This window comes from Aquarana catesbeiana, linkage group LG06 (assembly GCF_042186555.1).
Source record: "Aquarana catesbeiana isolate 2022-GZ linkage group LG06, ASM4218655v1, whole genome shotgun sequence".
Lineage (NCBI taxonomy): Eukaryota > Metazoa > Chordata > Amphibia > Anura > Ranidae > Aquarana > Aquarana catesbeiana.
The window spans coordinates 359,083,405-359,110,684 of NC_133329.1; the positions used below are offsets into that span (position 1 = coordinate 359,083,405).

General features: G+C 41.2%; 1 protein-coding gene across 8 annotated transcripts in view; it reads right to left on the reverse strand.

Moving 5' to 3' along the window:
- Positions 1–27,280, reverse strand: part of PKP4 (plakophilin 4) — a 471,675-nt gene that overhangs the window by 118,552 nt on the left and 325,843 nt on the right. For 6 of the 8 annotated variants that reach the window (XM_073634112.1, XM_073634111.1, XM_073634113.1 and 3 more), the window contains 2 exons: positions 20,644–21,208; positions 8,874–9,065 (listed from right to left, as the gene is read on the reverse strand). In XM_073634112.1, the coding sequence (XP_073490213.1) occupies positions 8,874–9,065; positions 20,644–21,208 (757 nt within the window). The remainder of the gene's footprint in view (positions 1–8,873; positions 9,066–20,643; positions 21,209–27,280) is intronic. The other 2 variants (XM_073634115.1, XM_073634114.1) reach the window with 1 other exon arrangement.

Consider the following 27,280-nt stretch of genomic DNA (forward strand, 5'->3'; position numbering starts at 1 on the left):
TGATCATAGAAATTTAAATTTTACCCTTTTTTTACATCCCATCATCAGAGTAGTTCAGTGTCACCATAGTATCATTGCACTGCTCTGGGGGGGGGGGGCAGATTTTTATATGACTACTGCTTAGAACAGTGATGATCTCGGTTATAATCAATAGTTTTAGCTTTTTAGCTGTCATGGATGGCTTTTATATGACAGCTTGTGATTTATGAGTGGCTACAGCTAATTACATGATACAGGGTGTTGTGATTGGCCCAGGTACCATGTGCATTCATGACTGTTTTGTTTACATTTTAACTATGTGATTACTATGACCAATCATAGCGATCACATGTTACCATGGCCCCTCACAGTGGCCAGGTACTGAGCGCCGTAATCCGCTGTGTTCACCGGACACAGCAGTCATGGGACCGCACCGCTGCACGTCCCAGGGGTGCACTAGTGCAAATGTGCTCAGTGATGTACCAGTACATCGCTAAGCATGCAGCTGCCTCCCTGCCGCAATAAATGTAATGTGGCTGTGTAGCAAGTTGTTAAATAATATGTAAACCCAAACAATAAACTTATCCCATTTCCTCTTTTTAGTCTGTTTAATATACCATTGAATGTGTTTTCTTATATCTGATTGATAAGTGCAAAAAAAGGATCTATAATAAAGAATATATTATAATAAAGATTATAGAACCTCTATCCCTATGTTAGGCAGATAAGGAAAGGGGGTGTTTCTGTAGTGTTATATTGCACTACTAGCAGAATCAAAAGATGAAATAAAGAGAAAAAAGCCTGAAAAAAGCAGTGTAATGTAGCCACATTATGCAAGAACTGGTAACCCCTAAAATATAATTTTTTTTTTGTTATTGAGTTTAGATACACTTTAATAGTACTCCCATTAAGCAATTAGGGCTAGGGATTAATTTAAGGCGGGGTCCACACCTATGGTACTTTTGCTTTTTATTATTTATTTCATCTTGCTTTTTATTTTTTTTGCACAATACATTTAATATTTGTGCATGATCATTATCTTTTTAGGTCTTCAGCCAACCTTTTTGAAGCTCTGTGTATTGTATTAGACAGGACATGGTTAATCACAGCCATCAGTCTGAAGTGGAGTCTGAAGAACTAGAATGTTCTTCAGCAGAGTTACCTTTTGGGTTGTGGGAGGAAAAGTGGGAAAAAAAAAAAGAACAAAAAAGGGAGCAAAACCTACAAATTAGAGGAAACCATACAAACTCCATTACCAAAGCACACTGCCAAAGATTAAAATGCAACCCCAGCACTAAAAGAACTTTAATTATGGTCTTTCAAAGGACTTGGGAAATACTCCAGTCAGCTGCAAACTAATGCTCCTCAAATTTCTCCTTTTGACTGGGACTGCAGTGTTTTGCCAATCATTTCATGCAACCTTCCTGTACATGTGACTACAGAATCAGAAAGGTTGTAAAATAACTGCTTTCTGAATTAACAGAACTGTGCATGTGTTCCAAGTTATTAAGCAAAGGATTTTAAAAAGTGGGTTGACTTGCGCATTTAGGCACCATGTCCCTTATATGCATCCTCATGACATATTTCTAGTGTATTTAAGGCGTGTATATAGCCAATTTATTTATTTACTAGGATATAGTAGGGAAGGATTAAAACCCAGCAGTCTATTTTTTGCTGGGAGACTTAGAAGATGAATCTACCTCGGGGACAAAGGAAGCAATAAAAAAACTTGATATACTAGACAAGGCATAAAAAGCTTAGTAGAACTGAAGGTAAGCAAAACTTTTTTTTTCTTCATTTTTGGATAGAGTAAGAGAGGGTTATAACCCATGTCATTTTTTTTCTTGCCATCTGTGTTCAATTGTGGAGATTTTCCTTTAATCTTGTGCCGTTGCGAAAACGGGAAATGAGAGGAAATCCTTGTTTGTCACCAAAACTAGTGTCACCATGTTCGCCAGGAACATTTCCCCTTATTACTGTTCTGGGGACAACCCAAAATTTGAGATTTTCTTTTACTTTCAGAGATAATGGTAAACAGGACAATTAGAGAGGGTGAATCTCTATAATGGGGGGAAAGACAGTAACACAAATATGACAGGGGTTCTAATCCCTCTCCACTTCATCGAAAATTTAAAAAAATAAAAGATTTGCATTTAGTATATCGCAACAATTTAGAAATATATATTAGCTTTATTCAGAATTACAAATTCTGAATGAAAGCCTTGAAAATAAAAACAGGTATTAAAAAAATAAAATAAAAAAAATTGTCAGGTGTTCAAATCCTTTCCTGAAATAAAAAATGTAGTAAATAATAAAAAAAAAAAAAAAAAAAAATATGGACACTTAAAGACAGGCCATCACTTTGCCCAGTCGGGGCTCTGGATACCAACAGCCATCTGTTGTCTGCTTTCCCATAAAAATGATTGGAAATCAGTGAGAGGCATGCAATGTATGTGCAGGGGAAAATTATTTTTCTTTTTGGACCTAGATGTGCTTTACTTCAGCTCTTGTTTAGGAGTAACCGTAACCCATATCATTTTTTTAATGTTTCCATGTGTTTATCAGCCTCAAAAATCACATGAACAGTGTGTTATATTAAGTATTTACATGTAAATAGTGCTTAGCAGAAGTCTTCATTAAATGGCTAACGCAACAGACTAGTTGATTTGCATTAGCAATGCTGAAGTGGAAAATTCCCAGGTCACACAAACTTTTGTGCTGCAGAACATTCTGCCAGAGTTTTATGTACAGCAAATTGTCAACACTGTATTATTTTCATGTCCATCAAACCATTAGCCTAAATCATTTTCCACGGGGCTCTCATTTAATCAGTGCCGCTTGATTTACTGGTCCTTTGGTAATTGTTTGATACAAAAGGTCCTGTACAAATGACTATTGTGTGGTGTAACACGGTCACATCTCATGTATATAGCGCATTCATCATCCCGCTGCTAACTCCTGAGCTTCCATCACTGTCGTAGGCTGCAGACATACGGCTTTACTGTGTCCAAAACAAACTGGTAAGCATTGATTAATTGGGATACCTCTGCGTCAGTTCACAAGGAATCACAGAACCACTTATAAACAAAAACTAGACCACTTCAATCAAAAGACAAGCTCAGCCTTTTTATCTCAGCTTCCATAATCCCATCCTATACCTTTCAAATATGCTTTATTACAAGATTATGGCCTATTGCAAAGTTCCTCGTCCTTTTGAATATAGTTTTTGTCTGAGCGTTTGTTCACACCAGGTGCATGGAGCTATGATCAATGCAGGCTCAATGCAAACACAATTGTTTTCTATGTGCCCTGTTCACACCCTAAGGCCCCATTCACACTAGCGCGTTTTTTGATGCATTTTGCATTTTGCAGAAATGCACGGGAATTTTTTAACATGGGTTCCTATGGAACATGTTCACATCAATGCTTTTTTGTATCTCTGCGTTTTTGGAAAGGGTCGGGGACTTTTTTTCATGCAAAAAGCAGCGTTTTGCATGTAATGGTTTTCAATGGACAAGCATCAAAAACGCAAGTGCACCGTTTTTGCAGCGTTTTTGATGCGTTTTTGCCGTTTTTTTTTTGTAATTTTTTTTAAGACTGTAAAAAAAAATGAAAAAAAAAAAAAAAAAAACGCAAAACGCAAATCGCGGCAAAAACGCGGCAAAAACGCGGCTCAAAAACGTGGCAAGCATGAAAAAAAACCCTCCAAAAACGCTCAAAAGCAACATGCATAGGTGTGAATCGAGCCTAAGGGTGCATTGCACACTATGTGCCTGAAAAATGCCAGTACCTCTGGCAGAAAAAAGCAGCAAAAAAAATTAGCATAATAGTTTGCATTGCATTTAGGTGGGTTTCTGTGCATTTGCATTTATAAGCTCATTTTTCACTATAATAAATTTATATTTGAAAACGCCTTAATGCTGTGTTTATGCGGGTTTTGTGTAACCCTTTTTATTTTTTCTGCCCGAAACCTCCTCTCAAAATCGCGCTTTTTTTTCAGCCGGTAAAAGCTCCTCTTCAATATGGATGTAAACATCCAAATGTGCATGGGCACAAAGGCCAACACAGAGTTGCTTCTACATTGCTAGAAGAAAAAGCATATGCCTGTACAAGGAGCATTTTTTTTGCCCAGTGTGCTTGAGACCTAAAAGGGCGTTGGTGTGCATTGCATAAAAATTCTGTATGTTTGTATTTTTAAACAAAGAGATGCACAACATGTAGCAACACACAGCAATCTTTGGAAGTGTTTGTCGTTAGCTTTCAATAAAATGAAAAAAAAAGTAAATGATGTGCTGTTATAACGCACACCAGCATGTATGCATTTTACACCACTGAGCCCTCTGGTGTGAATGGGCCCCTATTGACAGTTATTGGATAAGATCTGCAATACTAAAGAAGTGAAGAGTGAGAAGAGTTTGGTAAGATAAGAGCCTAAAACTATACTGGTGACATTTGTAGGACCTTCTAACAGAGCTAGAAACACAGTTGGGTTGATTTACAAAAATTGGAGGGTGCAAAATTTGGTGCAGTTCTGCATAGAAACCAATCAGCTTCCATTTTTTTTGTCAAGGCTTAATTGAACAAGCTGAAGTTAGAAACTGATTGGCTACCATGCACAGCTGCTCCAAATTTTGCTCTCTCCAGTTTTAGTAAATGAACCCTATTTTGTTTAATTTTAAAGACAAATGTCTAACAGTAATACTAATACTTAGTACAGTAATACTAAGTAGTACAAAATAACTGTAAAACATTTTCATAGGGAACTTCACATGCTGCCTATGAAGCGATTAATAGAAACCTGCCATGAGATAACCATGTAAGCCACCATTGTTGATTTCTACCTGCAAACGCTAGTTGCATGGACAGCATTTTTATCCCCTGGCTTTTACGAACCCATAACAAAAATGCAGCAATGAAATCAGAATCACTCATCTGCATACTTGTTCAGGGTCATTGTAATGAAGACAAAAGACCAGCTTGACCATCTAGCATCTTATATTTTTATGAGGAGCACAACAATAGTCAAACCTGTAGATTTCAGCACTGGTGGATCTGCAACATTTATTATAAGAAATGGCATCTACCTTTCAGTACTGACAACTCCAGTTAAGAGAAGTATGTAGCTGAAGGAGTTTGTGCAGTGTTATGGATTAAGGTAAGGTAGGTTTTTGTCAAGGACTTTATTAATAGTTAAGGGCTATGATCAGGTTAGCGCTAATGGTTAATTTTAGGAGTTGTAAGGTCTGTTTTACGGTTAGGGGCAGTATAGTAGAACATTGTACTTTTGTTCAATATAGAAAACGAACACGCTGGACTTTGCATCCAAAATTAACAATGACAGTTCACATATTTCTTTTATGAAAGGTTTGATATTAAATTAAATATCTGCATTTAACCTTACCCTTTTGAGAGGCTCTAATTTTTAATCCATTCATGTTATGAACCTAGCTGTCTAATTTGCTAATTTATCATTTAATTAATGAAGTGTCCCAAATCAGAACCTATTAAAATACAAGCTTTTCCAGAATCCAGATACCCCTTGATGAAGGTTGTGTTATATTTAAGTCCCATCATCTTTAAAGCCAACTCTATGAAGCTATACTGTAGATCGGCCTCGATGGCATCATGACAGTAAACTATTTATGACCTAAAGAACAACATTATCCAAAGGAGTTAGATCCTGGTACACAGGGTGAAGCTTAGTTAAAATTAATGATATGACTTGTATGGTGGGTGGTTTTGCCCAAATCTACGTTCTATGACAATATGTAATTACCCTTTCATCAGCTAAGCATAGAACTTAGTTATGCAACCATACTAAATGAATAGGTCGTATGGAGGACAATCAATTCCTATTATAACATTCATTATTTTGTCACTTTTTTTATGGCAAAATTAAAACATCCACCAGAATTTGGAAAATTAATCCTACTTGTCCTTAATATTCCAGTGAGCTCCCATACAAACTAGAACTCAAAAGATCTAGTAGCCTGAAAAATTAGGTGTGGGGTTTTTGAGATCGCCAGGAAGCTCATTGCTTCAAAAAATCTATTATGAAATTGTTAAATTTCCCTAGAAGTCATTTATTCAAATCAGATAGATTTAATAATATAGACACTCTAAAGCACCGTACCCACGGGTCAAATGTTGGGACACATCAGCCGGTTCAATAAAAACCATCCATAATTCGGCCCATGTGTACAGTTGTGCTCAAAAGTTTGCATACCTAGGCAGAAATTGTGAAATTTTGGCATTATTATTGAAAATATGACTGATCATGCCAAAAAACTGTCTTTTAAGTATATCAATCACAAAAGGCGTTTATTATCACATCGTTTTTTGGATCCTTTTTAAATAATAACAGTAATCACCCAAATGGCCCTGACAAAAAGTTTACATACCCTGGAATGTTTGGCCTCGGTACAGACACAGAAGGTGGAACACAGGTTAAAACGGCAATTAAAGATTAATTTCCCAAATTTGTGGCTTTTTAAATCACAATTAGTGTCTGTGTATAGTCAGTGAGTTTGTTAGTTCTCACATGGATGCACTAAGCAGGCTAGACTCAAAAGACCTGCGTAACATGGTAAAGAAACTTTACAAAGATGGAAAAGGATTAAAAGATATACAAAGACTTGAATATGCCAGTAGTACTGTTCAATCACTTAATAAGAAGTGGAAAATTTGGGGATCTCTTGATACCAAGCCAAGGTCAGGTAGATCAAGAAAGATTTCAGCCACAACTGCCACAGGAACTGTTCGGGATACAAAGAAAAACCCACAGGTAAACTCAGGAGAAATACAGGCTGCTTTGGAAAAAGATGGTGTGGTTGCTTTTAGGGAGCACAATACAATGATACTTGAACAAAAAAGAACTGCATGGTCACGTTGCCAGAAGCCTGGTTACAATATGCCCAACACCTTGACATGCCGCATTGGCACTGGCGCAGTAAAGGCTTCCTTCTGGCAGCTCAACCATGCAGCTCTTTTTTGTTCAAGTATCATTGAATTGTGCTCCTTAAAAACAACCACACCGTCTTTTTGGAGAGCAGCCTGTATTTCTTCTGCAGTTACCTGTGGGTTTTTCTATGTATCCTGAGCAATTCTTTGGCCAGTTGTGGCTGCAATCTTTTTGCCTTACCTGACCTTGGCTAATTTTCCACTTAAGTGATTTAACAGTACTGACTGGGATATTCAAGGCTTTGGATATCTTTTTATATCCTTTTCTATCTTTGTAAAGTTTCATTACCTTGTTACTCAGGTCTTTTGACTGTTCTTTTCTACCTCCTCATGGGTCAGTGTCTAGCCTGCTTAGTGCATCCATGTGAGAGCTAACAAACTCATTGACTATTTATACACAGACACTAATTGTGATATAAAAAGCCACAAATGTGGAAAAATAAGGTTTAATTGTCATTTTAACCTGTGTGTGCCACCTTCTGTGTCTGTACCTAAGCCAAACATTCCAGGTGTGACAGACCTAGCCAGGAGAGAGACTTTTGGAAGGGACTGTATGCTAGCCTCTTGCCGATCGATCGTGGGCCCTTGCATTTGGGAGAACAGTGCTCTTTGTGAGCTGTATGCCTGGGGACCCTTGAGGTGGTATTACTGTGGATTCGGGTCCTGGTCCCCCAGGACACACAGACTCTGGGGACCCTGGATTTGCCATACTGGAATAGTGGCTGATTCATAATGCTGGGACAGATACTGTTAGGAGATGCTGATGTAAATTCCAACACCTGTCTGTCTGTTGTCTGCTAAAATGTGTATTGTAAATAAGTCTACTATGGGATCTAAGAGTCATTAGATCCCCATTGTTATTTGTGGTAATTAACTCTGCTATTGTGTGAAGAAGAGTCTATGTTGATTGTGAAAATGTTGATTGGATTTTCTGAACAACAAGACGGCCAGTCTGGCCTAACGGTCATGTCTGAGTCATATAGGCTGTCTAAAGGGATTAGTTAATTAGCTCATGTTAATTAGGTTAATTAGGTTACAGCTGTATTGTTAGAGTAATATGAGCAGGAGGCCTGCACCTCCTCTTTTATTGTATAAATAAGACTTCCTGTCAATAAAGATAGATTCCTGGTTGAACTTACATACAGCCTGCCTGGTGTTTGTTCTGAGCTATCACAACTGGGTTAGAACGGCACAGAGCTGTAGTTCTAATCCCGGAGCATCGGATGACCGAGCAATCAGATGTTGCGATCTGCAGTCTGATTCTATAGCAGCAGAGGAGTGTCGGGAGAGTGGAACCGAGCGAGCAAGGGGCTCGTTACACCAGGGTATTTACACTTTTTATCTGGGCTATTTGGGTGATTTCTGTAATGATTTAAAAAGGATTTAAAAAACTATGTGATAATAAATGGCTTCATGTGACTGCTATCCTTAAATAAAAGACAGTTTTTTGGCACGATCAGTCATATTTTCAATATTAATGCCAAAATTTCACAATTTCTGCCAGGGTATGCAAGCTTTTGAGCATAACTGTATGTCAGTCGGTCCGACAGAAAGTGATCGGAATGTTCTGGCGGGGGGGGGGGGGGGGATGGTTAGTACAGCAGCTCTGATCGGAGCTGTCAGGTTTTTTTCGTTCAACTCGCTGGGTTGAACGAAAAAAAACTATTAGTTTGTACCAGGCTTTAAGGTACATTTTAAGATAAAGCTCTTACCAGGTGTGCCTGCATAAACATGCCTGTAAAATCGAAAAGAGACTGTGCATGTCAGTGAAAAGATCTTTTGGCTGTCTGATCTTGCCGTCTCATATCCTTAAAACTAGGGCATTGGTCAGCAGCTGATAAAATAGCAATCTATATTTGAGATCATTTCTTACTGTAAATTGTACTAAAAAAGAAAAGGTTTTCAGGAACAGACAACCTAAGCAGAATACACACCTGAGCCAGTGCGGTAAATTGCAGTCTGGGAACCTTGCCGCAGCTCAATTGTTCCATGGTTTGCATTGCGATAGACTGGACTGTAATATGTCCTACCCTCATATATTGGAGTAATCTGTAAGTCTGGGGATACAGCTGAACGTAGGTCCTGGCCCAACTGGCTATGCTGACTTGCATAAGAGCTTCTCAAGCCTGAAAAAAACACAATTACAAAGCATTAATATATTCCAGATTCTCCTCAGGGTTTTTAATCTTATCCCTCCCTTAGTTCATTGGTAGTACGAGTACCAAATTTGCTGTTAACAGACACCACCAATCATTTTTTGGTAGATGTCTGAAAGTTCAGACACTATCTCATTGTAGCTTCAATGTCTATAAATCCTGCCAGTTTTAGGCCATAACAAAAGGTGTCACTCCCCTATACTGTACATAGGCCACCCAATGGTTTATTTCATATTATGGTGTGTCCATTTTGGGGGGGGGGGGGGGGCGGGCTTCAGGGGCCTGACACTATCACTTGGCTGAATTGTCTTTAGCAGTTGGATAGACCTGTAAATTTGGGTGAAGGTATCTCACCATCGGACTCCCACAAATACAAAGGACCCGGCATAAATCCAGTTGCCAACAATCACACTAGAGTAAATTGAAAAGTAATTGCAGTTTAAAGGGTTTTACCGCTTTTGTGCTTTCTATGCGCTTGCAGAGCTGCCGTTTAGTTATACTGAAAGGGGAATAGCAACTGCAAAAGCTTTGGAAGACTTCATGCACTTTTTTGTGAGAGCGAATCAACTTACTAAGGCAGCCCATAGATGATTTGCTGGTTGAAGGAAAAAAATAAAAAATAAAAAAATGACTTGATTCCCCTATCCACACAATCAAGGTGGATGGGGAATCCTCCCTCTGTGCCTTTTGTATTGTAGTAGGGAGAGTTCCCCGCCGTCAGAACTCACTTGCCAGTGCTGCCGGCTATAGCTGGTTGTGCTGATCGAGCAGAAATTTTCCAAAAGGGAAGTAGTACAGAAGTCAATCGGTAAATCAACTTCTCTACAAGCACTCTGCCCATACTTAAATCAAAATTCACCCAGTCACTGCTGAATAGGCCAAGTTTTAAGGCCATAGACAGAACTAAAAAAGTTTAGATTTACTTATGGGCAGGCTGGTAGTACTGAAGTCGATCTAGTGATCAACTTCTGTACAACCAGCATTTCGGGTTTTCGTTGTTCAGTCACTGCTGGCGGTTATACCTGTCAGCAGTGATCATTGTATGGCCAGGAAACCTCCTGCTTTGAGAATACAATAGCGCAAAGGGAGGGATTCTCCCATCAACATTGACTTTGTTAATGGGGGAATCAAGCAATTTTCTTTCTTTCAACTCGTAGTCGAAGGAAAGAAAATTGCATAAGACTTACCTAAAAGGAGGTCTGTTCAAGGCAAATTTGCCAGTCACAGTTGTTCAAGAATCGGAAGACGGTCTTGTCTATATTTCTAATCGCAGACGTTCCTGGAAACAAGGCTCATCAATGATGGGTGCTGTAGCAATTACCAGCTGGATACTGGATTTAACATCAGGAAAGTGTACATATTTCGCCAGCACACCAAGGATCTTAAATCATGGTCCAATGGTTTTTATTGCAGAGAGATCACATCACAAAGACAACTGCACTTGTCTTTGTGATGTGATCTCTCTGCAATAAAAACCATTGGACACATTAATTGAAAATCCTTGGTGTGCTGGCGAAAATGTACACTTTCAAGAATCGGAGGAGTTACCCGACTTATAAGAGAATGTGGTAACCCCCTGGATACATATTATTTACACAAAATTATCAGAAGCTTAGGCTGCTACGATACTGCATTAGTATACCGATTGCCACATGCCTGGCTCCTCTGTATAGCCTGCCCTCTGTCTAAAAGGTCTAAGGGTTCAAAATGAATGTTTTCTCTGAGTCAACCCTAGAAACTGCCACTGGAATAAGCATTCCCTTAACACATCAATCTTAAGCTTTGTTAAATACCAATCAAAGTGCGCTCTCATGTCAGGAATCACTGATATGCTGGTATAGTTTTTGGATGGACTTAGATGCTACTAAGCAAAAAGCGGAAGAATTAACCCGTAGCAATATTTTCTAATGACAATGTATAAAACTGTGTAGTACAGATCTCTGATCTGAAGGAAAACGGCTTATACCATGTTTTCCAAAAAAAGCTGTACAAATACCACTTGGTATTCTATGTATGTTGAAAAGTAAACTAATTAAATTTAAAAAAATGTAGGATGAGATGAATAACGCATCAGGGAATCTCCAGAGCAGAAAGGCTTATTTACTTCTGTTGTGTCAGATGTGACATGATGACTGTTTCTCCAGGCTGACTCCTTTGGCATAAAAGCGGCATAAACTCTATTCTGCTTCAAGTACAATTTCAAACAAGTCAAATCAATATGTCAACTGCTAATACTGCTCAATTAGCACCGCAACTGTGCTTAAAGATGAACATTCATTGCAGAGAAAAAAAAAAAGATTAGTCAATGTATTTTGGAAGAAAACGCCAATTTATTTCATACCTTCCTGCACCCCTGCCTCTCCCTACAATGCACTTCCATCTCTCCACTTGGAACTGGAGCCTTCCTCTTACATCTTAGCCTCCTTTCTGAATCTATACAGAGAATGTGTGCAGAAAACAGACAGACCTCTCCTATCAGTGTGCCTGGAACGGTTTGGCGGCTACATCTCCCTCCACTGCATTAATATTCCAAGTAGTGGTGCTTGCATAAACAAAATGGAGCAGCGCTTACCCAACATGTGAGACCTATATCAATGTAAAGTGCTACCGTGCAATACCAATACATATGTGACTCAGATAAATATAATGAACAATTCAAGGATAAACAAATCAGTGTCTTATTAAAAAAAGTGCAATTACGCCCAATAATGCACAAGCACCCAATAAGTTCCAACACACATATAAATAGTCCAGTAAAGTGACTGGTGCTTTGTTCTGCTCCAACAAGCAATCTTCAAGGTGCTACCACCATACAGTATTCAGACGTGGCACTCACTGATAGGTGTTATAACCCCATGTAGCTAGGAGTCAGCTATTGTTTCCCCCTAGTGTTGGCCTGGACTCCATATGGTCATTTCCTTAAGATAGAGCACTGAGCAGAGCAAAACATTGTGGGATGTGCAGTGCAGCGTGCCGTGGTTTTACTTCTAGAAGGACTGGTCTGAACTACAACTACCAGCCAACTGGGAGAGAAGAACAGACTGCAGGGAGAGGATATAAAAAGGCTTGTCTAGGCCTAGATCGCTCTCTTGGGACTCTGGCCTGGATCTGCAAGCAGGAAATCTGTGTCTGTGTGCTGTCGTGGCCGGTGCAAGAAAGAATCCTCAAGCAGGTATTCAGAGGGGCATCTGTGGACAGCATCACCTCCCTATCTGGTGGCAGCCTGGAGGCCGCTCCTGCTACATCTACACTACCTGTACACCAGATCCGGATGGGCTGAGGCACGACGGAGGTCGGATGCCACCCCCTGAGCCAGGACCCTGAAGGAGATCCTGAAAAGCAACCATCATCTTCATCACCATCTGCATCCTCAGTTACAGTATTGGTGAGCCGGCACCTGCCCATTTATTAAACATTGACACCGCTGCTTTGTTCACATCACTGCCATCTGTAGTTCCAGAGGCTACAATACCCATTAACCAAGCAGTCACAGTGATTACTTTGTACTCAACTTACACAGGAAGACTCTGCATCATTTTGTGGCTAACATACCAGCTAAATTGCTCTGCTCTACCAACCAGGATCATCTACAGTTCTTTAAGTACTAGCTGAAGACCTGCAGATTCTATCTTTACTGTGGAGTTACCTTTAAACCCCTTTTCCCTCTTCTCAATCTTCACCAGGGACCGTTCATTGTCTAGCTTAAAGGGTTTCTTTTAGCTATCTGGGACTCTGTTTAAAGGAGCCAGTCATTCTGCAGATTCAGTAGTTGCTAAATATCACTTTTCTATTTGTCTTAGTACCTTAGCTGCACGATTCTGGCTAAAATGAGAATCACATTTTTTTTTGCTTAGAAGATAGATCACGATTCTCTCACAATTCTCACAGCGTAACATCATCTTTCACATTAAAAAAAAAAAAATTGGGCTAACCTTACTGTTTCTTTTTTTTTATTCATTGAAGTGTATTTTTTCCCAAAGAATTGTGTTTGAAAGACCGCTGGGCAAATAAAGTGTGACATAAAATATTGCAGGGGACCCTTTATTACAACTGGAAAGCACTCAATTTAACCCTTGTTGGTCAGCACAAGGCATTCATCGTTATGGCTGTTTGACATGGAACTATAAAGTTAATCTTTATCCCTTTTACAATATACTGTGCTTTGCATATTGTAAAATATATATATAAAAAAACAAAAAAACAACAAAAAAAAAAAACACTATTTTTAGAATTTAAGGAAATCTCAATTTGGGGATATTATCTACTTACTTTTCCTGCTTAATTATATCCCTCCCTCCTGTGTGTTCTCCCACAAACCGGTTTGAGGTACTTGGTGGGAGCACAATTGGTGACCTGGCTGAGCAGTGCCACTTTATTTGTTGTGGCTGTGGTCATAAAGGCCAAGTGGGCGTTATGTGTGGGGTTTTTTTTCTCTCTCTCTCTGTGCATTCAAGGCCAGACAGCATTATATGACAACCTATGTTAAAGTGATAAAGTCTTGTTTTTTTTTTTTTTTTTTGTTAAAAATAATAAACATGCTATACTTACTTGCTCTGTGCCATGGTTTTGCACAAAGCAGCCTGGATCCTCCTCTTCGTGGGTATCTCTTCGGCGCTCTTGACCCCTCCCTCCTGTTGCGTGCCCCCACCGCAAATGGCTTGCTATGGAGGCACCCAAGCCAAGCCGCAGCTCCCTGTATCCAATTCAGACATGGAGCGGAGGCCTGGCCCCCACCCCCTGCTCATTGACAGCAGCGGGAGCCAATAGCGCCAAGCTGCTGTCTCAGCCAATGAGCAGGGAGAGCCCCGAACAGCCGAGTCTCTCGTGCAACATTTCTGGATCTAGATGGACCTCGGGTAAGTATTAAGGGGGCTGCAGCACACAGAAGGTTTTTTTATCTTAATGTACAGAATGCATTAAGATTAAAAAGCTTCTGTCTTTACAACCACTTTAAGGTTATTAATTTATTTACAGATCAAGTACTGTTCTCTGATACATGAAAACAGCTTCAAATGTCCTGAAGAAGCACAGAAATTCACTAAATTTGTAGACAGAAGCTCACATGTCTAGTTTGTATCATCAATAGACCCAAAAAGGAAAGACGTTTTCTAAATATTGGATTTTATATTGTTGGTGGTTTAACACTGTGCATAGAACACTGGTGGGGTATATTTAAAGTCCTAGTCTATGTATTTGGTTGGCCCTTCACTAGGGCTGGGAGATTTTCTGAAAACAAAACAAAAAATCTTAAAAAAAAAAAAAAAAAAAAAACTTGATTCACGATTCCAATCGAGTTTTTTTTTTTTCCTTATCACCGCGTCAGTCTTGAGGAGCTGCGGGCAGGACTTTTTAGGCAAGGCCGCGGCTTCGGCCTAGTCTGTGGCGTCCGGCCTCGCGGACTAGGCCGAAGCCGCGGCCTCGCCTAAAAACTCCTGCCCGCAGCTCATCAGGACCGGCGCGGTGAAAAAGATTTTCAAGATTTAAATCGATTTTTTCCCCAGCCCTACCCTTCACTTACAAAAGTCAAATAGCACTCAGGATAATTTCAATATCTCCTCTGTAGGTCTGCTGCTTCTTGCTGGTATCAAAGGAACTGACTGCCCAGTATACTCATATTCAATTAAAAGACATAAACCAGAGAGGCCATCATAGCGCAACGCATTTGTTTATTAAAAATGCACGCATAAGTATAGAGCCTTGCCTGTAACCTAGAATGACCTGCCGACAATTTCCCCTAGGAGCGCCACTGCTCCGTGCCGCTATGGAGCCAGTGTGCCCTCCAAATGGCAGAAGTGACATGGTATCAGAAGTATTTGTGTGTGTTGGCACATATTGAGCACTTATAAGCATAAAATTGCATTTAATATGAAACTGATTTTTTTACTCATTAATTTTTTTATATTGTTTGAGTGACATATGTATTGGTATTGCACGGTAGAGCTTTAGCAATATATATTAATATACAGTAGGTCTCACATATTTGGAACATGCAGCTCCATTTCTTGTTTATATAGTTGCAACTGGGTATAGTATATAGTTGGGAGCAGCAGCAGCTACCCGCAATAATTTTGCCTGGGGTGGAAGGGGGAGTGTTAGCTGGACTAGCCGATTTAGATACACTAAAATTAAAGCCGAACTCCAATTCACACTGCAATTACACAAGCAGTTACAGTAACAGTCCCCCCCCTTTAGGGATAAAGGGTTTATATAAACAAAAGCTGACCATTAAAAGCCCCCTGCCATTTATAAATGCTTTGTCATAACACTAACTGCTACAACCGCAGGACAGCTGATCTGTTAAAAAAAAAAACTTACTAATTGCCAGGTGAAAGTAAAGAAAGCCTAAAAAAGAAAACTAATATAGCAATCACATCTTAAGAATTAGTAAGTAAACATTTAGCCCGGGTTCACACCTATGCGAATTAGATGTGCGTTTCCGCACATCTAATTCGCATAGCAGGAGAATGTGACCGGCTCCCTATGGAGCCGGTCACATATCTCCGGGGCGGCTGCGGAGCGCACAAAAACGCTGTGCGTCTTTGGCTCCGTTTCAGGGCCGAATTCAGGCATAGAATCGGCCCTGATTCGTCCCTGAAACAGGGAACAGGGACGCACAGCGCTCCTGTGCGATCCGCAGCCCATTGTAGTGTGAACCCGGGCTAAGGCTTATTACAGCTCAGTCAAAAATTCAACTCAGCAGATCTTCATCTATAAATATTGTATAATAATCTTCATCCGAGTTCTGAAGAATTTACTGCCACCAGGTTCCATATACACTATATTGCCAAAAGTATTGAGACTCCTGCCTCTTCACACACATGAAATTTAATGACATCCCAGTCTTAGTCCGTTGGGTTCAATATTGAGTTGGCCCACCCTTTGCAGCTATAACAGCTTTAACTCTTCTGGGAAGGCTGTCCACAAGGTTTAACCATTCTTCCAGAAGCGCATTTGTGAGGTCAAGCACTAATGTGGATGAGAAGGCCTGGCTCACGGTCTCTGCCCTAATTCATCCCAAAGGTGTTCTATCGGGTTGAGGTCAGGACTCTGTGCAGGCCAGTCAAGTTCCTCCACCCCAAATTCGCTCATCCATGTCTTTATGGACCTTGCTTTGTGCACTGGTGTGCAGTCATGTTGGAACAGGAAGGGGCTATCCCCAAACTGTTCCCACAAAGTTGGGAGCATGAAATTGTCCAAAATGTCTTGTTATGCTGATGCCTTAAGAGTGCCCTTCACTGGGGGCCAAGCCCAATCCCTGAAAAAACACCCCACACCATAATCCCCCCTCTACCAAATGATTTGGAGGGGTGGCCCTATACTTTTGACAATAATGTGGATGAGCGAGTTTGGGGTGGAGGAACTTGACTGGCCTGCACAAAATCCTGACCTCAACCCGATAGAACACCTTTGGGATGAATTAGAGCGGAGACTGCAACCCAGGGCTTCATGTCCAACATCAGTGCCTGATCTCACAAATGTGCTTCTGGCAGAAAGGTCAAACATTCCTACAGACACACTACTAAACCTTGTGGACAGCCTTCCCAGAAGAGTTGAAGCTGCAAAGGGTGAGCCAAGTCAATATTGAACCCTACAGACTAACACTGGGATGACATTAAAGTTCATGTGCGTGTAAAGGCAGGTGTCCGAATACTTTTGGCAATATAGTGTATATCACAAGTGGGGAGGGTAGATCTGCTTTAAGTATCCATGTGATGTAATGTTCTGTTTCTCTGGCTGGGGTATCACCAATTATATCTGCATGGAGTTTGCATTGGTTTCCTCCTGATACTTATTTTCTTCCCACAATCCAAAAGGCAAACTGGTGGGATTATTAGTTCCGGTTTAAATAGGGCTGGTCTCCACTGCCATTACAAATTAAATGCCTGCAAGCACACCTCGCATTCTTTGAAGCATTACTGCGTCAACCATCCTTGGGGTTGGGAAGTTTTTACGGGGGCTAAGCAGTTTGCATTTCACTTTAAACATGCTAATCCTACACCTTATATGGCTCCTGCCTTTCAAGGAACTGTTTCAGCATTATTACCATTCATATGTGGTTCTTACATTTAAACACCTATTCCTGGCAACTTAGAGCAAATTATTTCCTCAAGTGAAAATACTATTCATCTAAAAGCAATTACGTGAAAAAATAGAAAGCAGAAATTGGGCAATTTGTTATTGATAATTGCTGTTCCCACCTGGCATGAATTTTCTGATCTGAATTTCAGGATAATTGTTTCATCTAGGACGAGATGCTATGATTTGAAAGTACTGTACATTTTCGCCCGAGGCACAATACTGGTAGGTCGTATAGAATGCAGAATGACATTTTAAGGGAAGGTGCAGAATCCTAATCATCACATTTCTTTACTGTAAAGCTACATTCACACAAGTCTCCTGCGTTTTGGTTTATTTTAGCACAGGAGAAATTATCTGGGAAGTATGAACAAACTTTGAGCTTCACAGTTGAAGTTCTCCCAAGTTTTTACCTGCATTTACACACATTTAGATGGGTTCAGAGTAACTAATCTGGCCCTGGACATACACAATTCTATTTTCTCTACACACAGCTAAACTGAATGCACATAACCGCAGGTAAACACAAAGGATGATATACTAAAATTGGAGAGTGCAAAATCTGGTGCAACTTTGCATAGAATTCAATCAGCATCTAACTTCTGCTTGTTCAACTAAAGTGTCACTAAACCCAGGACCCTGCATTCACTATATCCGGTCTCCCGGATATAGTGAACATGGAAATGCAGTTTTTTTTTTTTTTTTTAGCAAAGACTGCTAAATACTTTTTTACATCAGCAGTCTTGTGACTTCTATCAGTGTCTAGTTAACGCTTGTAGTTCTTACTCTCCCTTGACTGTCCTATGAGGCTGCATGACCCCTGATTTGTTTCATATCTGTGAATCAGCTAATGCCAGTCACTTCACTGGGTATATGGAAGGGTTTACAACTAATAAGCTGGACATCCATCTCAACAAATTTCAACTGAGCAATCGATGGAGCAGGCATAGGCGTGCACAGAGTGTGTGTCAGGTGTGCCTGAGCACACCCCAATCACTATGTGCGATCCCGATACCACCTACTGACCGGGCTTCCCCTGTGTTGGCACCCCAGCATCTCAGTGCTGCTGGTCTCCCTCCTTTCCCTGCAGCTACTGCTGGGGATATTTCAGGATGAAGAATGGGGGAAGGGGTTAGTAAATATGTAATTTACCAGCACCTTCCTTTTCTAAATGAACACAGTGAACACACTCACTGTGTTCACTCATAACTGAAGCATAGTTTACTATGCCTCAGTTTGTGAATGAATGCAGCTGAAGCTGTGTTTGAGCTTTGAGGTGCGCACCCCAATGCAATAAGCTGCACACACCTATGGGAGCAGGAATTCAAACAGTGGCAACAAAGACTCCTCCATCCAAGCTGTTTAGAGTGGATGAAGAAATCTACTGTACACAATTTCTCTTGTTTAGCCCTTTGAAATCTATGCCTGTATGGTTAGCCTTACCTGAGAGTTCAGTTTTTAATCAGCAATAAGAAAAGGACAATCAAACCTGCATAACTCTATACATGGGCAATTACATACATGCAGGAACAGAAACCTCACCAGATATTGTTTAGATTAAAGCGGACCCTGCTCTACCAAGCATGGTCGTCTTTTTTGTTTTTTTAACACCACCCTATATAAAAAAAAAAAAAAAAAAAAGTAATACAAAACTGAAATAAACCTGTGGGGGAAGGTTAATGAAAGTAATTACCTTACCCTGACCTCTGCACCTAAACGTAAGGGATGTCACTATTTTTCAGGGAGATTTCGGGCATTACTGAGTACCCAAATTCTCACAAGCAGATTCTCCAGCATGACGCAATCGTGTCTTCTTGCGAAATGTGGGGTATTCTGCATTCTCCCATATCTCGCCAGAAAGGATGGTGAAATCACCCTTGCCTCGGTACCAAAGGAGGAAACTTGGGTAAATCTTAACTTATTCCCACACAGGCTTTTTCTTTTTTTCTTTTTAATTCTACAGCAATCTGGGATTTTTCTGACAGCTCAGACAAGCTGCATAAACTCTGGACTTTGAACAGATGTAGAGAAGAGAACACAGATAAACAGGTACGACAGGTATAAAAGCAGACCTTGATAAATTAAAAAATAAAAATAAATAAAAAATAAAATTATATATACATATGTACATACATATACACACACATTTATATATACAGTAGATATAAAAAGTCTAGACACCCGTCAGGTTTCCACCTTTAATGTAACCTATAAAAGTGTACAATTCAATTGAAGAACAAACTGAAAACTTTTAGAGGGGGAAGTAAAAATAAAAAAACTAAAATAATGTGGTTGCATAAGTGTGCACACCCTTAAACTAATAAATACTTTGTTGAAGCACCTTTTGATTTTATTACCGCACGTCGTCATTTTGGGTATGAGTCTATCAGCATAGCACATTTTGACTTGGCAATATTTGCCCACTCTCAGCAAAAACAATTCAAATCAGATTGTGAGAGCATCTCCTGTGCACAGCCCTCTTCAGATCACCCCACAGATTTTCAATTGGATTCAGGTCTGGGCTCTGGCTGGGCCATTCCAAAACTTCAATCTTCTGGTGAAGCCATTCCTTTGTTAATTTGGATGTATGCTTTGGGTCGTTGCCATGCTGAAAGATGAAGTTCCCCTTTATGTTCACCTTTCTAGCAGAAGCCTGAAGGTTTTGTGCCAATATTGGCTGGTATTTGGAACTGTTCAAAATTCCAGGTGGGAAAAGTTCTGAATTTATCTTTGTCTCATATTTTTACATCATAGAAACCTGACATTTTAACAGGGGTGTGCAGACTTTTCATATCCACTGTGTACATGTATGTATACAGATCTATACATCTATCTATAGATCTCTATCTATATATATATTTTTTTTTTTTTTTTACATTTTTACACCTTCTCCCCTGTGCTGTAGTCTGAAGACTCTCACACAAGTTTCAGCAACAGTCCTCAATTAAGTGGGGCGATGCTCATTCAACCCACTTCATGTGGTCCCAGGGTGCCATGGGGATGTCATGTCACCCAGGGGATCACAGCACAATCATGAAGACAACAGTATATTAAACACACTCTACAACTACAGAAAATGATAGCAGAATTGCCATTCTTATACAGAAGATATTGCTACTGTGTTAAAGTAAAAAAAGCCAAATCAATGTATCTTGATTAAACTTCGTAAAGTCAGATATAGATACTTGTATTGCTTCTAGGAGTGCAGTTGCTTGTCACATGATTCACTGTAACTCTACTTTTTATGCTGCAAATTGTGCCATCTACAGTGAGTTTAGAAGCAGTGCTTGAATCATGGAACCCACTGGCCAGAGTTTTTTTGGAGTTCAATATCAGCTTTAGGTATTTAGCGGATCGTGAAACTAGCTGCCTAATATAAATGGCAGGATAAAAATTAGAGCCTCTCATCGGGTAGGTTGTGTCCCTTAAACAAATTTCAGATGCTGTGCCTTATATATTTTCTTGCACTAACCTGTAAGGCTGTCTGGCCGCGAGGGTACCATTCTTTCATAGATATCATATGACTGATATTGGTCGATTTCATGCAGGTTCCTCTGCAAAGTTCCTATATGCTGTGGTACCGCTGTCATTCCCGGACGTTTTGGAGAAGATGATGATCCCACAGGAGCTTGGGACAACGAGCCCACTCTGTTCTGTGTATCTGATGTTAGTGGAGAGCCGACTCTGACAGAAGTGCCCAAGGTTTGGTAAGATGAGGACATGCTAGAGGGGTTTGAGTTTTGCCGAGTAGTGACTGACCCAATCCTTCGTACACCTGTTGGGGAGTTGGCCCTGCGCACTGTGTATGGGGAACCAGCTCTCTGAGAAGGCAACGTTGTAGAAGTGTAGGTATTGGCGGTGGGAAGTGGCCGTGAATCTGTAACAGGTGGGGAGCCATAACCACTCCCAAGAGAAGTTCTCAGTGAGCCTCTAGATGGAGATACTCCAGACCCAATGACATAAGAAGGTGACTGTGACCTTGAAGGAACAGAACTAACTCTCCGAACCGCTCGATTGGCTGCCATTGCATTTGACGGCTTTAAGAAAAACAGCATAAAAACAAAAAACATAAGAATGCAGAAACACACCACCATAAACTATTTCAAATTCTGTTTTATACTTCAGTACAGTTCTCAAGCTATGCTTGTGTTGTGGGATATTGTCTCAGAGTTACTAATTAGCTCTGCTTTGATTGACTACTTTGCTCCTGATCTTCAGAGGTCTGTTCATCTCCTGATTCTCTGTTCTTGCAATTGAATGTCAGTATATAACCATAAAGTATAAACTGTGTGGTTAAGAGCTAAATTAAGCCTTTGAGGTTTAGCATATGGCCCACAAACAACTTGAGAAAACTCTGAGCCAATATTGCTTCCCGTTTCATTTTGCTCTAGAAATAAAACAGATAGGGTTTTTTTTTTCTTTTGTTTTTTTTTTTTTTAATATAAATCTGGAGAATGGGTAATGGTAAATGCACTAGCAAATTTAGATTGGCTTGACTAAAAAAATAAAGCCAACCTCCAACACATTTTTTTTTGTTATTAATATTTTGGACAGAGCGGAGATGGATTAGAACACCTAATAGTATTTTACTGCTGTCTGTGTCGCCATTAGGGAGATTCACCCTCTCCGTTTGTTATGTTTACCATCATTGAAAGTGCAGGAAAATCCAAAATTTTGGGATGTTCCCAGAAAAGTAAAACTAAGAAATCTTCCAATAGGAACACTAGTTATGGTGATCTGGGGACCTCAAGACATCCCTATAAGAATTTGCTGGGATTTTCACCCACTTCCTGTTTTGGCTAGAAGACAGTAAGTGAAGGCAAATCTCCGCAATGCGACACAGATGGCAAAAAAAAAATAAAAAAAAAAAAATATAAAAAAATCTGACAGGGGTTGACCCAAAATGAAAAAAAAGTTCTGTCTATAATTCTACTTTAAGCAGTTACAGCACAGCTTTGTTTTTCCTTTTGGGATAAAGGTTTTACATAAATGCATAGAAGATGACCATTGTATTTACCCCTGTCAGTGTTATGCCCCGTACACGCGGTCGGATTTTCCGATGGAAAATGTGTGATAGGACCTTGTTGTCAGAAATTTCGACCGTGTGCAGGGTCCATCACACATTTTCCATCGGATTTTCCGACACACAAAGTTTGAGAGCAGGCTATATTTTCCGACAACAAAATCCTTTGTCGGAATTTCCGATCATGTGTACACAAATCCGACGCACAAAGTGCCACGCATGCTCAGAATAAAGAGATGAAAGCTATTGGCTACTGCCCCGTTTAGAGTCCCAACACACGTGTTTTACGTCACAGCGTTCAGAACGATCGGATTTTCCGACAACTTTGTGTGACCGTGTGTATGCAAGACAAGTTTGAGCCAACATCCGTCTGAAAAAATCCTAGGATTTTGTTGTCGGAATGTCCGATCAATGTCCGACCGTGTGTACGGGGCATTAGTCAGTTTGTCTCAGCTCTCTAACTGCCACTTTGGTCTAAACTGCTTGGTCTGGTAAAGGAAGTTGAAAACTAAGACATACTGGCGGGATCAATAAGTGAAAATAACAGAAAGTAAACTTAAAAAGAAAAAATGAATGCAGTCACCACATCTATGGATTGGTAAGCTGCAAAATAAATAATTTTTGTTTTGGGGTTTTATACCGCTTTAAATTTTGCAGCCTTCAGGCTGGTCACAATGTGACAGATTCTTCCACTTCTCTGGCCTTGGCAGTCCTCACTCATGGACAGAGCATATTATTGAAGTCTAAGCGTCATTCTTTCCGGAACTAATGTGGGCCCAGGCCAGTGTGATCTGCACTCTCAGGGCTCACAGAAAATTGGTTGGATGACACACAGTGGGATTGATTTACTAACACTGGAGAGTGCAAATTCTGGTGCAGTCCTGCACAGAAACCAAACAGCTTCAAGGGTTTATTGTCAAAGCTGGATGAGACAAGCTGACGTTAGAAGCGGATTGGCTACAATGCTCAGTAACACCAGATTTTGCCTTCTCCAGTTTTAGTAAATAAACCCCTGAATTTCTTTCACCCTGGAAGAAGACCGATGTTGGATTACAGAGCAATGAGTCTGCGTGGGACAACGCCATATAGGAGGCAAGTATGGGAGGTGAGGATCTCAGTGAAAGATTATTTTTCTTTTGTACAGCTGCTGAGCATTTTTAATTGAAGCAAAAGTTTAGTGTTTGCCATTAAAGCAGTAGGTGGAAGCACTATTGGCCATAAAAAGCAAGCAATAGGCATTGCTTCTAAGTTCATAAGCTGCCGTTAATATTTTGGCTTGTTTCGGACTTGTTTTGTGTGCAAAAAATTTCTGTGAGCAGATCTCCCCATCTAAGGCCTCTCTATCCATTTCAAAAGTTTCAATCTAAAAAATATAATTTTTTCGTCATACTTGCCTATAAAATTTTTTTCTTTGAGTACATCACAGGACACAGAGTTAGGCTAATATTCATTACCTACTGGGTTATACTTCATCTCCAGGTGAATGGACACTGGTAGACCAAAGGTCTTTAGACCGGAAGTGATCCCCTATATAACCCCTCCCATACAGGAAGTACTTTAGTTCTAGACAAATAAACCTTGACTGCTCGGACAACGTCCAAGGAATGCAATTGTCTCTCCTCTGCCGAACGAGAGTGAGAAAAAAAAGAAGGCAAAATAATGTCCTGATTTAAATGAAAGGCTGACACCACTTTTGGCAAAAAGGATGCAACAGGTCGTAACACGACCCTGTCGTGGTGAAGTATCAAGTGTGGTTCCCTGCGCGAAAGGGCCGCCAACTCCGACACCCTTATAACCGAGGTGAAGGCCATCAGGAAGGCTAGCTTGCATGACAGCAAGTCTAATGGAATTTCCTTGATAGGTTCAAATGGTTGTTTCTTTAACACAGACAGCACCAAATGCAAGTCCCAAGGACACATAAGTGACCTAACGGGGGGAAGCAAACAAGTTGCCCCCTGCATAAAGGTTTGGACCAGCAAATGGGAGGCTAAAGGCCTTTGGAAGAATACTGACAGGGCCGAAATCTGATCTCTGATTGTACTCAAAGCCATTCTGCTTTCCACAGCTGACTGTAGAAAATAGAGGATTCTCCCATCACGTATTTCCGAGGATGCCATTTTCTGGCTTCACACCAAGAGATACAAATCTTCCAGACCTTATGATAGATCTTCCTAGTGACAGCTTTTCTAGCATTCACTAGGGTAGACACCACTGGTCCCAAGATGCCACGTTCCTTTAACACCCTGGCTTCAATAGCCATGGCGTAAAAATTTAGAGACTGTAAATTGGGGTGGAATATAGGACCTTGAGACAGTAGATTGGGGCGACGTGGAAGCGTCCATGGCCTGTCTATCTTCAGTCTCACAATCTCCAGGAACCAGAGCCTTCTGGTGCTACCAGAATGACTGGAGCCCCCTCTCTCCAAAGCCTGCGCAACAAATGTTGAAAGAGAGGGATCGGAGGGAAAGCATAAACCAGGGAGTACTGGCTCCATGCAACTACCAGAGCATCTGCTTCGATTGCCAGAAGAGCTCTTGTTCGGGACACAAACTGCTGTAGCTTGTTGTTGAACCTGTATGCCATTAGGTCATCTCTGGCCATCCCCAATACTGGCAAATTTCCTGGAACACCCCTGGGTGTAAGGACCATTCCCCCAGGCAGATTTGCTGGCAGCTGAGATAATCTGCCTTCCAGTTCTCTGCTCCTAGGATATGGACTGCCGATAGAATCGGCACATGTCCGTCTGCCCAGGCTAGTATGTGGTTCACCTCCTTCAGTGCTGAACAACTCCTGGTACCGCCTTGGTGGTTTATATAGGCCACTGCAGTGGCATTGTCAGACTGAAACCCGATAGGACAGTCCTGAAGCTACACCATCCAGGAACGTAGGGCCAGACGAACTGCCTGTAATTCCAGGACGTTGATGGGCAGGATCTGTTTTGTCCTTGACCATTTCCCCTGAGCTGTGAGGCCCTCTAGGGCCGCTCCCCAGCCTGAGAGACTGGCAACTGTAGTCAGTACTCTCCAAGTTACCGGGAAGGATTTTTCCTTTGGCAGGTTCTGAACCTGCAACCACCAGTTTAGGCTTAAGCATGCCCGAGGAGATAAGAACATTGGATAATCCAGGGCTTGTCCTCTTCTGTTCCAAGCCAAAATGTCTTGTTGTAAAGGCCTGGAATGGAACTGGGCATAGGGCACTGCCTCGAAGGAGGACACCATCCTCCCTAGAAGACACATACAGAGCCGAATGGAGGGTTGTCTGGTGCCTTATATCTGACGCACCTTATCCTTCAGGACAGATTCCTTACGGGTGGCCAAAAAAATAACCTTGCTTGGACCGTATCTAGGACCAGACCTAAATACTTTAGACTTTGAGCTGGTTTCAAGGTTGACCTTTCGGTATTTATGATCCAGCCTAAGCTTTCCATATACCGCACTGTGCATGTTATGCTCTGTTCTAGAGCCTGTAGTGAGTGATCTCTGAGCAAGAGAGCGTTCAGATACCCGAGCACCAGGATCCCTTGGGCCCTTAAAAGACCCAGTACTGGTGCTAGGACCTTTGTGAACACCCGGGGAGCAGTAGCAAGCCCGAAAGGTAGAGCCACAAACTAAAAATGACGTTCCTTTACTGCAAATCGCAGGAACCTCTGAAAGATAGGTACGTGTAAATACGAGTCTTTTATATCGATGGAGGCTAGAAGGTCTCCCATCTGGAGTGGGGCTTCTACTGAGCGGACAGACTCCATCCGCAAGGACTAGATCAGTAGATACTGGTTCAGGGATCTTAGGTCCAAAATACCTTGTGTCCCAGTTTGGTTTTTGAACCATAAACAGGTTAGAGTAAAACCCCGCGCCCCTTTCGGGTACTGGAACCTCTACAATCACTCCTTGATGCACTAAATGCTGTAGAGCCTGAAGCAATAAGTATGTTTGGAGGATCCGAGAGAACGCTGGATCTTAAAAACCCCTGAGGGGGAACCCCCCCGCAACTCCAGCTTGTAACCGTGGGATATAGTTGAGGTGACTTACTCGTCCTGAACTATTCTCCAAATGTCCACAAAGTGCAGCAGCTTTCCCCTCACCCGATAGAGTGGGAGTGTCCCCTCAAAAGGAGGGCTTGGTGTTGGGTTTAGAAGAGTTTTGGACCCAGTGCTTTTTATGGCCCTGGCCTTGCGGCTTGCCCCTGGCTCTGGTGCCCTGTTGGCGGCCAAAATTGCCTTGGCGCTGAGAAACTTGAGGAAGCAGTGCCTGAGGTTTTAAACGAGGGACGCTTGGTGCTTTCTGCACAGAAAGTAGAGAACTCTTCCCTCCGGAAATCTTTTGGCTATAGTTGTCCAAATGATCACCAAATAAACATTCCCCATTAAAGAGGAAACCTGCCAATAACTTTTTACAAGGAAGCTCGGCTGACCAGTTCTTAAACCACAAAAGTCTGCACATATGTACAGACAAGGGAGCCAAACGAGAAACCTGCTATATTGAATCCTTTAAGGTGTCAACAGCAAAACACAACACTCGAGGGATATCTGTCTTATTTTCAACGAGAACATCCTCCCGGTTTAGGCCTGTCAGACCGTCTGACCTGATCCTTTACAGACTTGCAGCTACCAATTGGTGCAACAGCCATCTGAATAGCTGAACTGTCCAAAGAAAAGGAAGCTTTTAATAATGACTCCAATTTCTTGTCAACAGGGTCTTTCAAGCCCTGTGCGTTATCTACCGGACAAGTTAAGCTCTTGTTTAAGGAAGAGACTGCTGCATCTACGGCTGGCATGCTCCACTTAACAAACTTTTCAAACACGGGATATAAAAGGGAAAACCTCTTAGGAGGAACAAAAATCCTGTCAGGATGTTCCCAATCAGCATACACCATCTGTTCCAACAGGGGGTGTAAGGGGAAAGCCTGTGAGGCCTGAAGAGGCATCAGGGACCCCAAAGAGGACCAGGGGGACTCAGTAACCTCTGTAAGAGGCAACTTAAAGGCAGAATAAACCATCTCAGTAAGAGACTAAATCAAAAGCCTCTGTGACTGAGAGGCAGACATCAACTGGATATCTTCTTGTCCAGATTGTTCAGAAGCAGACTCA